This window comes from Saccostrea echinata, unplaced genomic scaffold, assembly GCF_033153115.1.
Source record: "Saccostrea echinata isolate AGI-Se365-2 ecotype Australia unplaced genomic scaffold, CSIRO_AGI_Sech_v1 ptg000025l, whole genome shotgun sequence".
In the NCBI taxonomy this organism is placed as follows: Eukaryota; Metazoa; Mollusca; class Bivalvia; order Ostreida; family Ostreidae; genus Saccostrea; species Saccostrea echinata.
This window is the reverse complement of record NW_026889774.1, coordinates 1,644,976-1,661,903: the sequence shown is the minus strand read 5'-3', so window position 1 is coordinate 1,661,903 and position 16,928 is coordinate 1,644,976. Positions and strand designations below refer to the sequence as shown.

At 31.4% G+C, this 16,928-nt stretch overlaps 2 protein-coding genes across 2 annotated transcripts in view; one reads left to right on the top strand and one right to left on the bottom strand.

The window, feature by feature from the left end:
• Positions 1–5,261: 5,261 nt before the first annotated feature.
• LOC133192486 (trafficking protein particle complex subunit 2-like) lies at positions 5,262–12,438 on the bottom strand. The gene is made up of 7 exons (XM_061328488.1): positions 12,334–12,438; positions 7,635–7,737; positions 7,479–7,535; positions 6,857–7,015; positions 6,489–6,636; positions 5,958–6,043; positions 5,262–5,478 (listed from the first exon to the last, which is right to left on the bottom strand). Exons 4-7 carry the CDS (start codon positions 6,950–6,952, stop codon positions 5,380–5,382), a joined length of 429 nt encoding a protein of 142 aa, XP_061184472.1. The 5' UTR covers positions 6,953–7,015; positions 7,479–7,535; positions 7,635–7,737; positions 12,334–12,438; the 3' UTR covers positions 5,262–5,379.
• Positions 12,439–15,865: 3,427 nt separating this feature from the next.
• Positions 15,866–16,928, top strand: part of LOC133191862 (pericentriolar material 1 protein-like) — a 54,647-nt gene continuing 53,584 nt past the window's right edge. The window contains exons 1-2 of the mRNA XM_061327598.1: positions 15,866–15,952; positions 16,745–16,895. Of these exons, the coding sequence (XP_061183582.1) occupies positions 16,749–16,895 (147 nt within the window). The 5' untranslated portion in view covers positions 15,866–15,952; positions 16,745–16,748. The remainder of the gene's footprint in view (positions 15,953–16,744; positions 16,896–16,928) is intronic.

Here is a 16,928-nt window from a genome sequence, read left to right as displayed (position 1 = left end):
AAAGTGGGTCAAAATCCAAGGTCAAGGTCAAAAGGTCAAATATGATGGTACCCAAAGAAAGGTCTTGTCACAAGGAATACACATGTGAAATATGAAAGTCATAGCTCCAACCAATCAAAAGTTATGGGCAAGGTTAAAGTTGACAACAGACAGACAGACAAACAGACAAACAAACTGACAAACGGACAAACAGACAAACAGACAGACAGGACAAAAACAATAAACCCCCTGGATCTTTCGATCCGGGGGCATAAAAAAAAGACAGATAAACATCATTGTGTGAATAATGCAAACATTACAGACATATATCTTTACACAATTTACATTTTCTGAGGACATAGTCACATAGATCATATTGAAATTTGAAAAAATCATAATATTAAATACAAAGAAAAATATTTGTCAGTTGTAAATAGTAAAATTGACTATAATGATGATTTTATAAATATATAGCATTGGAGAAACACTCACATTCAACCGGAGATAAAATAACATCTAAAGAGTCCATCCACATTACCTCCAGGTTGATTTTATAACAGGATGACTGACCCACCCTGCAGTGAGTGCTCATTTAAAATAAAATTAAAAAGAGTTAACAATTTATAATTTCAAAGACAAATTTTGAAAGTAAATTCCATCATTAGTATTTTTCATAATTTTCATAACATTTGCATAGGACCTAACAGAGTCTTTTACAGCATGTATCAGAGAATTTTCACTTTCTTCAATATTATCAATTCGACAAAACATTTTGTGTTTATATATTTTATATGCAATAAAAGAGAAAAGTTTATTGTAAAGTCTTATTGTGTTGTTTTGAACAAAGCAGAATCCGACAACAATGTGCTTCCAATGAACAGGAAAACCAACATATTCACTGACTGTGCTCCATATTTGAGAAACATTTTTACAATCAAAAATTAAGTGTCTTGTATTCTCCAATTGATTTTGACAAATTTTACAATATTTGTTTATTTGTCTATTCCATTTACTTAAAAACAAATTGTTGCATAGTATATTATTTAGTAGCTTGTAATTAAATTCGGCTAACTTTTTGTCCTCCATTAATTTTATTTTATGTAAATAAATATTTCCCAGTCCGAATTATTTGTTATTTGGAATTCGATATCAAGTTTACTTTGAGAGCATGGAGTTTGTAATTTTTCCTTTTTTATTTTAGTGTAGAAAAATTTGGTGTTTTGTTTTTTAAGGGTTAAGATAGGATTATCTATTTTGATGAAGTTTATCTTCGAATAATCAAATATTTGTTCGTATTTTATAAATACTGTCTTAATTATCAGATATTCACAAAGCCAGTTACTTTTGTGTTTAATAAAACATGAAAGATCGTCTAAAGATTTTAAATTTCCGTTTTCATTAAATTTAAATAAGTGCTTTGTATATAAGATTCCACTTTTCACCCAGTTTTATAAGCAAAATGATTTTCCCTTGTAGGTAAAGATTTTATTAGACCAAATAGGTTGTGTCAAAAATGTGTGTGCTGTATCTAGTTTTGTGTTTTCTTTGCAAAGGTTAAAGCATGAAAAAACTTCTTTATAAAAAAGTGACATGTGTTGAACAATATCAAATCTTTTTATAACTGTCTCTGATGTAATTAAAAGTTACTGCAAATCAATACCTAGAGCTTTACAAAAGCTGTTTACAAAATCCTTTATCACATGCTTGGTTAACAGCAGTCTAGGAACCCAGGCTGCTTTTAATGCCTTTAGTTTTGATTCTATATCTGTCAAACCTATGCCACCCTCAGTTATTTCCCCTATCACAGTATTTCTTTTTATTCGTTCATTTTTATTCCAAATAAAATTGAAAATTGATTTATTTAACTTTTTTACATATTCATTATCTGGTAGTTCTAGTATTGTGGCCTTATAAATCAACTTAGGAATAGCTAAGGTATTTATTACAGCACATTTGCCAAAAAGTGTTAATTTTCTTTTCTTCCAAGACTCAAATAAAGTTTCTATTTCATGATATATTTTCATCCAATTTTTATTGTAGCATTCTATCCTATCATGTCCTAGGTATATTCCCAAACATTTCACTGCATGATTTGTTGTATTTATACCTTCCACATTAGTATATTGATCTTTTAAAGAGCCTAAAAGAATATATTCTGTCTTGTTTAAATTCATCTTTGATCCCGCGTGTTTACAAAATAGATCTATTGTATACTTACAGCTTGGGATAATGATTCAATGTTTTTAAGTGCCAATATCATATCATCTGCGTGTTGTATATTTTTTATTTCTTTATCCGAATTTTTATATTTAAAACCTTCAATGTAGATGTTGTTTTTAATTTTTTCTGACAATATTTCAGCTACAAAAAGGTATAATATTGCTGATATTGGGCATCCTTGCCGAATTCCTCTATTCATTTCGCATGTTTTGGAGATCCAACCATTATTTTTTAATCGGAAAGTAGGATTTTTATATAGGATTTTTATCCATTTTATAAAACAATTACCAAAGTTAAATTTTTCGAGGGTTTCAAAAAGAAAATTCCATTCTACGGAATCGAATGCCTTTTCAAAGTCTAAAAAAAGCAGTAAACCATCTTGATTGTTGTTTTCACAGTAGTCAAAAATGTCGAGAATTAACCTGGCATTTATTCCTATGAATCTCCCTTTAATATACGCGGTTTGCTCACCTCCTATGTAGTTATCAATTATCTTTTGTAAGCGTCTAGCAAAAATAAAAGCAATTATTTTATAGTCAGTGTTTGTTAGACTAATTGGTCTATAATTTTTCAATAAGGATTTACTTCCTTTTTTATGTATTAATGATACAACAGAAAGTTTCTGCGAGAAGCTCATCTCGTTGTTTTGGAATATTTCTTTTAACATACCATATAAAATAGTGGAGATAAATGTTTCCAAAAGCATTGATAAAATTCATTTGGTATTCCATCTAATCCTGGGGATTTGTTAGTTTTTAAATTTATAACTGCCTCTTTACATTCTTCCAGAGTAGGAAACATATCGCATGCATTTTTATCATTTTCAGTTAAGGGTTCTATATTACATTCGTTTAAGTTTATATTGTTATCAGGTATCAATTTTGAGCTATATAATTTTTCATAAAAGTTACACATTTCTCCTTGTAGAAAGTAGTTCTTTTTGATCAGTTTCAATTTCATTAATAACGTTATGAATCTGATGTTTTTTTTCGAGACCTAGAAAATATTTTGTATTCTTTTCACTTTCTTGAACCCATTTGGCACGTGATCGAATCTGTGCCCCTTTTGTCCTTTTATCATAAAGGTTGCTTAATTGAGTTTCTAATTCTCGTTTCCTATTCATATTTATTAAATAATGTGGTAAATTTTCAATTTCAGAAATTTCTTTTTCTATATCCATTATGTTTTGTTTAAAAGTTTTTTGGCGTTTAATGGAGAAATTAATTGAAATATTTTTGACATCTTGTTTCAAGATTTCCCATTTTTCCAGATATGGTTTATCTAGCTTTTCAGTATTTCGTATTAGCTGAATAATACCTTTCTTATAATCATCCTCGCTTAAAATAGAGGTATTCATTTTCCAATGTCCCGTCCCCCGTTTATTTTCAACCATTTTATATTCAAATTTCAACATTCTGTGATCAGACATTCTTATTCCATTGCTATGCGTTCCTGGAATCTTTCTAATTGATATATTTTTAAATTGATTTAGTAGTTCATCACTTATAAAGACAAAGTCTATTCTACTTTTGGTAGTATCAGAAGCGTCACACCATGTAAAACCATCTAGGTTTTTATATTTATCAAACCATAGATCTTTAACATATAAGATATTTACGCAGTCTTTTAGGATTTTAACACTCCTATCATTCGTGTTATTAATCTTACAATTAAAGTCCCCACATAAAATAATATGTGATTGATTAAGTGCATTAATATTAATAAATGTTTTCAACCTTTTAAAAAAAAACTATTCTATTTGATTCTTTGTTTGGTGCGTAAACATTGACCAAAGTAAAAGTTTTATCATTAATATTGATGTTAACAAGCAGTTTTCTGCCATCATTAGACTTATGTGTATCAAGTATTTCAGCATTTAAATTTTTTTCAATAAAATAGAAACACCTCTACTATAATTTGAATCTGAGAAAGCATGAATAGATTTTCCAGGCCATTTACAATCATATTGAAATTCGTTTTTCTCAATATAATGCGTTTCTTGGATAAAACATATATCTATATTTGTATCTAATATCCAGGTATAAAGTTTTTCTCTTTTTTCTTTTGAATTCAAGCCTCGTGCATTAACAGAAATGAATTTCACTGTATCCATTTTAAATAATTCATATTATATAAGTATATCTCTATATTTCTATAAGTTTGATTAGATTACAAGTACATAACATAACTTGTTTACTATGAACCAAGAATACCTTGGGTGTCTGGAAATAGAACTTTGGTCTATCCATCGTCACGTGTAGACTTTTGTGCTTTTCTACTTGAGTTGCTAGGTTTCCTGGTATTTTTTAGATCTTTAATCATCTCTGAAACGTCCATTTGTGTCGAGTCTTTGCCCCGCATTCTGGATGTAGACGCAGACCTTGCAGATGGTCTAGAGCGTAGACGTGAAGCCACTTCTCCAATAATTATACCCAGGTTGTTTTTCCAGGCCACGACTTGGAACGAGTCTGACTTGTCTGTTTTGCGTCAAGTCCAGATGCCCAAAAATTGTCATACGTCGTTTCTACGAACATAGTAGAATTTTTTGAGCTTTTTAGCGTGTCGGCAAAGGTTGGAACCTGAGCAGCTTTGGCTTCAATTATCTCAGCCATCAAGGAGACTTGATTGGTAACAAAGCTAGGAGAAGGAGTGACCATATTGCCGATTCTCTTCGCTTCCAGAGCCGATTTTGCCGATTGGATAGCCGATGCTCGTGGAATGTCGCCGCTTCTCATTGCTTTTACATATTGATATGCATGTTCGGCTGATTTGTGGTCAAAGCCAAAGATGTTTATATTGCAAGGGTAGAAATTTGATAGAAAGTTTGCCTCTCCAGAGAATGGAACAACATCGGCATTTGGTTCTGTAAAGTGCTCACATTCTGAGTCGCCTGGCTTATGTCTTATATATTTCCGTGTTACCATATATATAACAAAACTATGTACACACAAACAGGTGAGAGTGAGGTTGACTATCAACAAAATTGATTAAAACGACACTTTTCATGAGATTCCTTTTCAATGCTGCCTGCAAATGGGTTTCAAAAAATGAAAAAGACAATCCTTTGTTATTTTTTTATTGTGTTTTATATATACATAAACATACATACATGTAATAACAGAAAATAACTATTGCACACTGTCAAGATACACACAAGTGTAAATATCATTGACCTATAATTCATCCGGTGAGATATTTCCGTCCAAATGTCTGAACTTTTTTCTCAAATGCAGGTGACACGATTGGCTTGTTGATTTCGTAGAATGGATTCATGGAATGCTGAAAAATATGAGAAAATAATTTTCAGCTGTTTTCTGTGCACACCATACAGAGAAGAAAATAGGATAAGCATTGATCAGGGTTCACAAATTTCAAAGTTATGACTGAAATCTAATAATTCAATATTAAGTACTTTATACTTGAAAATGGGAAACAAAAGTTGTCTTAATAATGATTTGACTGATGCCACAAATATGACAGCTGTATCTTTCATTAATCTGAATGCTTCATTAATCAGGACAATTTGTCCAGAAACTCAAGTGTTCGAAATAATGAGGCTTTATCATGTGATTAAAGATGACTTCTCAAATTTAATGTAATCATAAATTTAGTACCTGAAGAACCTCAATCATACCTTATTTTTTTATGATGTGGTGTTAAATAATTAACATTATAACAGCTGTAGCAATAGCACTGAAATTTACTGTGTCTGTGTTTACTTATAATAAGTGCATATGTGGTACGCTCTTAAGACTAACCTTTATATACATTTCATAGGTCTCTGTGAAGAAATTCTTTATTCCATCTTCATTTTTCACATCATGTAGCATCATGAATCTCATTCCTTTGATATTTCTTAAGGAAGACACACAGCATGTATTTTTTTTAAATATCATCACAGTTCATACACACCTTCAACATCAAGATTACATTAAATGGTTTTAATTGCTAAATAATTAAAAATCCTGTGAAATATGTTCACTTATGAAAAATGTGTTTACTATTGCACATTTTACATCTTTAAAACCAACAAAAATACAATCAATATTTGAATTTTTCGCTGCCCTTTATCCTGTTTTTTTATTTTAATTACATATCAGTCCCCTCATGGTGATGTTCATTTAACATACGTTTCTCTATGTATACTTAAAAATGGCATTCAAATTCACAACATAGTTGACTTAGTAAAAAACACATTTAATGATCTTTTTTCCAATCTAATCAAAATTGCAGGAAAAGGAAAATGCAGAGGCTGAGAAGAAATGCATATAGACAAATGACAAGGATACGACTAGCTGTGACAAAGGCTGAGACAAGCCATTCATTGAATTTGTCCACTATTTTAAGGTACATGTTGTTTGTGGTCCACACTTGTTCATCTACCAGGTCCAGAGCCTCATGAGCCACAAATTGGTTCAAGTGACGATGGTCATCTTTCTACAAGAATATTGTACAAAATTTATACACTATACAGAGGACATCTAAAAGTAGAAGTTCAAGAACCGCAAACACTCATCTGTGCTTGTTAGTTTACAGTTTTTCTCCACCTTCATTTTTTTCAGCAAGCCTTGTATATGTTGACAATGAAAAAGATTAAGGAACTAGATTTGGTTGAAAAACATAACTTTCTGGCACAAATTATGGATCCTTTGGTTACCTTGGGTTCATTGGCTCTGCTTGGTGGACAAAATTCCATTTCAAAAATCGGATTGTCTAAATGTCCAACAATCACAAAATAATAGTTGCCAGACATGATTTTCTATTCTTTATTCTTACGAACTTTTCATTCTTCCAGATGTGCTGATATTTAGAAAATCTGGAAAAAATATCACCAGAGATCATCATTTTGTTGTATAGTTGTATAACAAGCTAAAAAAACGTTATGTAGGTAATTCAAGCCACGTCGCTAAATGTAGTGATTACTAGCAAACACTATAACAGAATACATTGAATAAACCAGCATTATGAGAGAATAGATTGGGACAACCTGCTTTCGTTTCAAACAAAGTTAGTTTCTGGGGAAAAAATACATCTATAAGACACCCCCCCCCCCAAACATGCCAAAGACTTGGATATTTTGACTATTTAAAAAAAATTACTAATTTTAGTAATCTTTTCATAGGAGTCACTCTAGGCATCCCTATATTATTACTCGTTGAGCATATTTTTCCCCCCATTATCGACTATCGAGAATGCCCGTTTAAATGACACCCTTGCCTGATAAACATTTTTAGAAATAAACAAAAAAACGAATCAAAAATATCTTGGGTGGAACTTACCAATATCTATGGATTCTATTTATTAGCAGCTTGATATTTAAATCAAAGTCTTTATTACTGAAAAAGAGGAAACTCGAAATGAAATATTAGGACGCTATATATGGTATATCGATCCCGATTGAAATGAACAGCGAAAGTAAGTCGATAACATATTACCTTTCTGCTGATCGCAAAATTTGAAAGGAATGATACAGCAAAAATAACCAGAATGATAAACAATGGAACGAGGAATCCTAGAATAGTCAGCATCCTGATAAGTCTGGAAAAAAAGAAGATTTATATGTATGTAAAATTAAGAATTCAAAGATCCTATATACATGTACCTATGCAAACAATGGGTCTCTGCATCCAGAAGTTCATAATTTATATTCTTTCCAAAAGGTTGAATATAATTACAGATATCATAACTGCAAGATTTATATATGACTGTTTGGTTAAAATGTGTGTAACTACCTGTGTCTCTATAGTTTGTGCAGTGTTTGGATAACATATTGTCTTAAAATTTTGTAATTTTTGGTCATTCTTGCGACGAAACTTGTCAGAATCAAACATATTCAATTATCTCAAACTGGAATCTTTTAAATATACTGTAGACGAAAACATATAAAATAATATTAAACTACGCGGAGAAACTCCAATTAATTTAGATTATCTTTTATATGACATTTCTCGAAACACAGCCCATATACGTCGCACAATCGCACAAAATATAAATAATTTTTTTAAAAAATGTGCACATACACATGTCACGGGTACTTGTGGACAGGACCCCCCCCCCCCTTTCACAAACTATACTGTATATTTATAACATTTATCATGTTTACAAATGGAAAAATTGGGGAGAAAAACCAAAATAATCGTTCCACACAAAAAACCCACTATATACTTATAATGTATACATTATAATGTATAGAGATTTTTTTCCGGAACGATTATTTTGGAGTTTTTTCCCCAATTTTTCCTATGGTAAACATTTAACATAAATGTTATAAATATAATTAGTGAAAAAAAAATGTCCGACAAGCCACGGAGTTGAATATCACGGGGGGGGGGGGGGGGGTTCCTGTCCACAAGTTCCTGCGATACGTGTATACACAGATATGTAACAGAGTATCCAGAAAACTCTTAGAGGAGTTTGAACTGTAACACATTCCTTATTTCAAAGTCTTCTTATACACGATCATGTATTTTAAAAAAGATGCGAATATCAAAAACCCACTTAGACCAGCAAAAGCGAACTAGTATACTCCGCTCTAAAATTAAGATCCAACACAGAAGTAGTCCTCTGGTACAAACATTTTATGAACATGTTCAGTGCTACTTTGCTTAAATTATGTGTTCGTGTTTCTTTTTAATATTGTTTATAGTGGCACTTTGTACCTTAATTATTACATTATACACAAGCACATGTAAATGCCTAACTGCTATGCCTTAATTTTCACTAGGGAGCATATTGCGTACGTTGTTGCCTAAATGTTACATATAACTATATGCATTGTTTTTTACCAGTTCATTTTGCCGATTTTTCCCCTCTTCATTTATCTACATTTTTTGTTTTAATATTGCTGTTACTGCATGACATGCAACAAGAACAAAGGACAAATATACGTGATACAACCATACAGAATAATGAAGGTAACGGTTTACTATTGTTGTAACTTGTCTCCGAATCCTAATTGTAGTGTCTATAGCAAACAAATGAAATAAAGTTAAATATTTCACATTACAATATATTGTGTAAAGACGAGAAGAAATACTTGACAAGTATAATATACAGGGATCAAAATGTACATGTACCCTCAATGTGTAACAATTACATCAACAATGCAATCTTATATAGATCTGTATAAACAAAATTAAGGATCAGTGCCCATCCATTCTATATTGAAATGGGTACATAAGTAAACCACCTATTCCTAGAGAAGAACGTTTATGCTGTTCGTGTAAACTGTTTATTTGAGATGAAAAACATTTTGTTTTATACTGTTCAAAGTATGACCAATATAGATGTAAGTTTTCTGATATATCTAATGTAAATACATTTATACTAGTGATAATCCCATTAGAAAATTTGTCAATCCTACAAATATTACAACTGCTAGAAGTATATTTTGTTTGTTGGAAAAGAGCTTTGACACCAGAAAAGAAAGTCAACAATGAATAATTAGAAATATGTGAATATACTCTACATTATTTTGTTTACCTCACATTTGTCACTTTGTACATACATGTATTAATCGTATAAATTGGTTTTATGTTATTAATAATTTCACAATTTTGTTCGTTATACTCATGCAAACAGTTGCCTGCTATATTCGCAGGAGTAAATTAACGATTAATATCATAGATTTTTGCAAAAGCTTTCAATAATATAACTATGTGCATTATAGAAATATATGTTTTTAGAAGAATATTTTTCAAAAGGATTAATAATTAAAAAATATGGTTTAGTAAAAGAAATTAGAATTTTAAAAAATGCTGCAAAGGACAAGAAATTTAAAAAAAAAAATGGGGCAAAGGGCAAGAACTCTTACTTATGCTTCTTTATGACACTTCTATTTTAAAATTGTTACCCATATCATATCACAATTTATACATATTTATAAAGTAAAATTTATTTTAGAACTTTCAATATTTAAATCATGTCCTTTTAACAAGATTTTATGCGATTTTAACAATGTTGTTTACCGAAAATGTTTTATTTTTTTTATGCTGACGTATGTACGTGTCTGGCGTCTTAAAAAAGGTGAGGAGTACTTCGGTTTATACATTTTTTTGTAATATTTATTTATATCAAACTATATTAAAAGTGGAAATAATGCAGTTTTCCTTCTGTGAACCCATAAAAGTGTGAGGGTGGAAGTTTACCGTAATCCCAAGACTCGTTTTGTTTTTGTCCCCCACTTTCGCGAAAGCGAGGGGACATTAAATATCATTCGTCTGTCTGTCAGTTTGTCACAAAAAACTTTAACCTTGGTCATAACTTTTGAATGAGAAGGGATATGGCTTTCATATTTCACGTATATATTACCTGTTACAAGACCATTCAAAATATACTATAATTTGACCCCATGACCTTGACGTTTGACCTACTTTTCAAAAATTTTTACATTACTTTCAATTGGTCATAATATTTAAATGAGAAAATATGGGGCTTTCATATTACATATGTACATCTCTTGTGACAAGATCTTTCCAAATATTATATGGTTTTTGACCCCATGACCTTAATCTTGAAGTTTGACCTACTTTTCAAAAATTTATCTTTGCTTATAACTTTTGATGGAGAAAAGATGGGGCTTTAATATTTGACATGTGCATTACATTTGACAAGATGTTTCCGAGCATGAAATGATTTTAAACCCCTTGATCTTGACTTTCATGTTTGACCTAATTTTCAAAAATTTTAAATTTGGTAATTACTTCTGATTTTGAATGACATATGATAGGGTGTTCATATTTAACAAGTGCATTACCTGTGTCAAAATGCTTCCGAATGTGCTATGAATTTTGACCTTCAAGATTGACCTTATTTGCAAACATTTTATCAGTTTGCTAACTTTTGAAGGCTCGAAGATAGGTCATTCATATTTGACACGTGAATTACCTGTGACAAGCATTTCCAAATGTACTATGATTTTTAACCCATGACCTTGACCCTCATGTTTGACCTAATTTTCAAAAATATTAACATTGCTGATAACTTTTGATTGAGAGAAGATACGGCATTTAATTTGACATGTGTATTACCTGTTTCAAGACCTCTCCGATTGTACATTCTGGCCTGGAGGTTATAAAACTTTCTGAGTATGTACTCAGTGCTCAAACTCAAACTCTGTACTCCAAAACCATACTCATGCTTAAAATTCCTCTCTAATTTGTATATAAAATTTGAGTATGAGTAAGGTTTTAGAGAACGGAGTATGAGTTTGAGGACAGAGTATGTACTCAAAAAGTTTTATAACCTCCAGGCCTGGTTTTTGATATTTTTTTCACATGTGCATTAATTGTGACAAGACCTTTCGGATTGTATTATGATATTTGACCCCATGACCTTGATGTTGAAGTTTGATATAGTTTTGAGAAGATGGAATCTTTGCCATAACTGTTATTAATTCAATAATTTAGGTATTGATGCACAGACAAGACAAGACACACAAACAAGACAGTTACAATATGACATAAATAATGGGATCCCATCAACTAAGACACCGAAAGTGGGAGACCACAATTCTTTGAATTTGCTTATTGAAACTTAGGGGAAAAAATGAGCATACATGTACGTAAATATAATTGCATTTTTTAAAGTTATCAAAATAGGAAGCCAAACAGAACTTACCTTGTTCTTTCCTATTGCAGAATAGCATCTGTTTACCAGTTAAATGAAAATATATGTATGTTTAAAACCTTTTGTCAGCAATGTTTTTAAAATAGCACTTGTTATAAAGGTAGGCCGGTACGATGAATTCTGGAGGTTCTAAAATTGCATCCAAAAAATCCGAAGCCTAGGACTTCAATGATTTTAAGATTATATATACATGTATATAACATTTATAAATAATATGAATTGACAGTGGCACCCAGTTATCTTAATGAGTATAATTATGAGTAAAAGACGGCTAAAGACAAAATTACTTGAGTATGAATCAATTAAGATGCCACATTTTAAGGCTGAACAATGACTACCGTGTTTGATGTAATTCATAGTTGCAGGTTATCACATACGTTTCAAAAATAGTCCGGCTTTTATAATTTCTTTTTTTAATACATTCATCATGTTCATTGCATTGCAATATCACTTTCAAAATACTAAAAAAAAGAGATGATAAATGACAACACAAAGTTAAACACATACCTGGAAAAATTAACCATCCCAGATGTTCTTAATCTTGACTTTGTTAACAATATTCATGATAAAAATATACAAATCATTGACAGGTCTCGCTGAAAATCAGGAAGTGCTATATACCATTACAATGCCCCACGGACAAATATTTATACCTACCTAATATATACATGGTTACATCCAGATTAGCCGACATATACTTTCTTGTCGCTCTGAACCGACGGTTGTACACATAGATAAACTATGTATTGCGTAATAAATTGGACGACAATAATATTCAGTTTTACAGATATAGATAAACTCATTATCATATCTTAAACTCTTAATAACATTCCATGCTGGGACACGTTTTATTTGTTCAAGTGAATTATTGATCCGTCTGAATGTTTTTATAAAAGCGATTTTTTTAAATATGAAAACGTAGGTTTGACACACTGCCGTGATAAGCAGTAAAGATCTGTCTCGGCAATAGGGGATCCAGAATTTGAAAAAAGGGGTAATGGAAAAATTAAACAAACACTTTACAAAAAATGACAAACAAACAAAACAAAACGAAACAGGAACATAAATATTAAGTAAACACTTTAATAAAAAGTAATTAAAAATTCCAAGAAAAAGAAGGGAAAAAAGTGGATTCATTATAGTTCATATAATCAACCTTACTGATGGTAAATGAAAGATAATTGTTGGTAAAATATTTAAGGAGCTAGGTCATCATTGACACATATCTATAGGTCATCTCAGACAGTATAGTTTCAAAAGTTTAACTTCAACGTATCTCAGTTTCGTTCTTCACAATATTTACAAACTCTCAAGTTAAAAGGGGTCTTCACTAATACGTTGAAACATAATAATCAAAAGGGGAAATTAAGTAAAACGAATCAAAATTAATACCTGAAGTCAGCCACCACTCTCACTTCAGTCACACTGGTCCTGCTGTAGTTGAAACTTTTAAAAAGAATTTATATATATATATATGTATATATATATATATATATATATATATATATATATATATTCAGATAAAAAAATTGACCCGTATTGTGGACCCGTCCTAGCCTCTTGGGCCATGATTTCTGCACATTTTGAGAATTCCTGACGATGCTTGAATTTTAATATGATCAATCATAACCTTGCAATTCTTGAGAAAAAGATTGTTCAAATCATTTCCATATAAAATCCCATCTAATTTTGTGTATCCCCTAAATCCTGGGGCAATGCATGATTCCTACAAATTTGAATCTTCGCTTCTTAAAGGATACTTGCTTATTTTAATAATATCATTAGTGATGACTCTATTGTTACTTTCGAAGATTGTTTCTTATACAATTCAAATTATGACATTGACCGGGGGCATGATTTGAGGGGGGACCCCATGGCCAAGAACTTAAATCTGCACTATCAAAGAATTTCTGAATATCAATATCATTTATCATGGTTCTTCTGTTTTCGAGGAAAAGATTTTAAACACATTTTTTTCAGTATATATTTCTACGTAAAACTGTCTTCTCACCCTTTCACGGAGGGCCAGAATTATAACCTTAATCTGCACAACCTTAGGATACTTGCATATGTGGTCCTGCTGTTCTTGAGAAAAACGTTTAATTAAATGAATTTTCCCTATATATATACATGTATGCCCATTAAATTTTGATCCCATAATGTGGCCCAACCTACCCCGTTGGGGGGGGGCGCTAATGAATTGAACAAACTTGAATCTGCCACTACCAGAGGATGCTTGCAATATCATTGATCATGGCTCTGTTTTTCTTGAGGAAAAGACTATTTTGACAATTTTCCAATATTTTCCTATGTAAAACTGAGAGCATTAATTCATAAAATTGTGGCCCCACCCGGCCTTTCCCAGAGTGCCACAATATAAACAAACTTTAATCTGCACAACCTTATGATACTTGCATATATATACATGTATATACAATTATATGAATACATTAACTATGGCCTGATGTTTTTGAGAAGAAATTTTTAAAAAATGTTCCTATAATCCTCATGCACGTAAAACTTTGATCCCCAACTGTGGCTTCTCCCTAAATCCTGGAACCATGTAGCTGATGATACCTGCATTATATATTGATATGACTAATCATCATGGTCTTACTTTTCTTGAGAAGAATTAACTTAAAGATGACCTTTTTTTCTTAGAATATCCCCAAGTAAAACTTTGATTCCCTATATAGTGGCCCCACCCTATCCCGGGGGACATAATATGAATAAATTTAAATCTACACTGTCTTAGGATATGTTTTCGTATCCATAAGACTAATTATGGTCCTGCTGTTCTCAGTCGAGAGGAAGATGTTTTAATTTCATGATTTTCACTATATTAGATATTTTTCTATGTTAAACTTTGATCCTTATTGTGGCCCCATACCATATAGCTGCAGGGTCATGATTTGAGCAAATTTGAATCTACATTATAAGGAAACTCATGATCAGTGGCTCTTGAGAAGAAGGAGATTTCTAAATAAAACTCCCATTTTTTAAAATTTATTTATTTATTTATTTATTTATTTATTTATTTATTTATTTATTTATTTATTTATTTATTTATTTATTTATTTATTTATTTATTTATTTTTGGTTGTTCTTTATTTCCTAATTATAACTCTCATTGAAAGAGGGCATTGCCATCAGGCTCTTCATCCGAGCAAACCTAAAACCCCTTCACCCAGGGATGCTTTCTGGCAAGTTTGGTTGAAACTGCATGGTCCAGTGGGTCGAAAATGTAAAAAGTCTAAAGACGATGTACAGATTACAGACGACAGACGGACGTCGGACATCCTTCGGTCAGAAAAGCTCTGATTTGTGTTGGCTCGAGTGAGCTAAAAATGATCGAAGACAACATTTTGTTTGCATTAATTGCGGTTCTTTAAACAACATCACAAACATCTGCTGCTGAAATCAATTCACTGAAATATTTTACATGGATGTAATGCTAGTAGTAACCATTGTGTTGTCCCTAATTCGAACATCAATGACATAGAGCAACACAAGGTCGAGGCAAGCACAACTTATCCAATTGAAAATATACTGAAATAAATTTTTAAAAAAAAAAGAGAGAAAAATATTGTTTTCACGGAGCTAAGGAGCAGGGGTGTTCTACAAAACATGGAACAAATTTACATAAATGTATCAGTGGGTGTATATATACAGTAAAGCTGCATGTTTATAATAGAGAAATATGCATTTAATGCATAAAAAAATTTAATGTTAATTATGCTTTCTACAGTCAGATTTTTCATAGTTGTGGATAAGATGTACTAAGTATATTTATAGTTTCTTTATGTCTTTCAAGGATTTAGCCTGTTTTTAAATCGGGCTCGAACAACAATGTAAGCGTGGACAGAAACATCCGACTATAAATATAGATCCACAATTACACGGTAACAATTCTGAAGATAACAAAATCAGAATTGACACCAAGAGTATAATTCAGTAACAGATCAGAATTTACGATTATGAATGAAGTTTTCCTAAAACTTCCAAAACTTTCGTTTAGCAAAGTGTGTGTATTGCTCCGCAGCGTCAAAATGGCTTCCATGGAATTTCTGAGGAACGCTGAGCAGTAATGCAGACACGCTTAAATTAAAAATACACAGGAAATATTGTACGAAGCAAGTATTTTTTCATTCAGCTTTTGTGATTTATTGACTTATTCAATCAATTTAAATTGCAGATTTTGCTGACGTGATCATATTTTTTAATGATTGACTCTGAAAATGCAAATATTCAGCATGCAACCACTTGCACTGAATTTCATGCAGCTATAAGAAGTGTATTTGAAGTTTAATGTAAATCGACCGTTTGTGTTATACATCATTGGAAATGGATATATAAGAATTAATTTCTGTTGATCATCACTCAATACAAATACTCTAGATAAAAGCACATGACTATTCCGAATTTTCTCGATGTTTAGGTCAAAATGGAATTAGAATTGATTATGTATAATTATTTTTACTGATATGAGAGTCTTTTATGTGTAGTTTTTACCACTAATATACCCATATTCTAATGTAAGGTCTTCATTGTTAGTAGTGTCTGACAGGTCTTTGCGCTCTTATCATAATGTCTCGCATTCGAACAGAGATTTGGAGTGGGGAAAATTCTTTCAGCTTGAAGTTTTTTGTTTGTTTTATTTAAAACACTGCATACACAAAATCATTAAAACCTTGAAGGAAGAAATGTATGATTTTATATATATGTTTAATTACATGATTTATGTGTATTGTTACATTTTATCTCATATTATATTTCAGTATCAGGTATTAGAACTTCTTTCTATATTTTATGAACTTGAATATGGTTAAGTTCCTGTTAGTCCCTCATAATACCTTCATGATATAGTGACTCCTATGTACATGTATATGCAAGTACATGGTTTAGTTTTTGCTTTCAGTGATATGGCAACTGGAGGGCATCATCCCTTTAAAACTGCAGCCACAGATCCTAGACCAAGGGGAGGCTGGCAGAGAACTACTAGTGCTTCTGACAAAGATGATAATTTCAGTAATCATAGCAATCCGCTGGAACATCGTCCAAATAACTGGGTAACTAGAATCTTATTAGATAGGTTTGCCTTA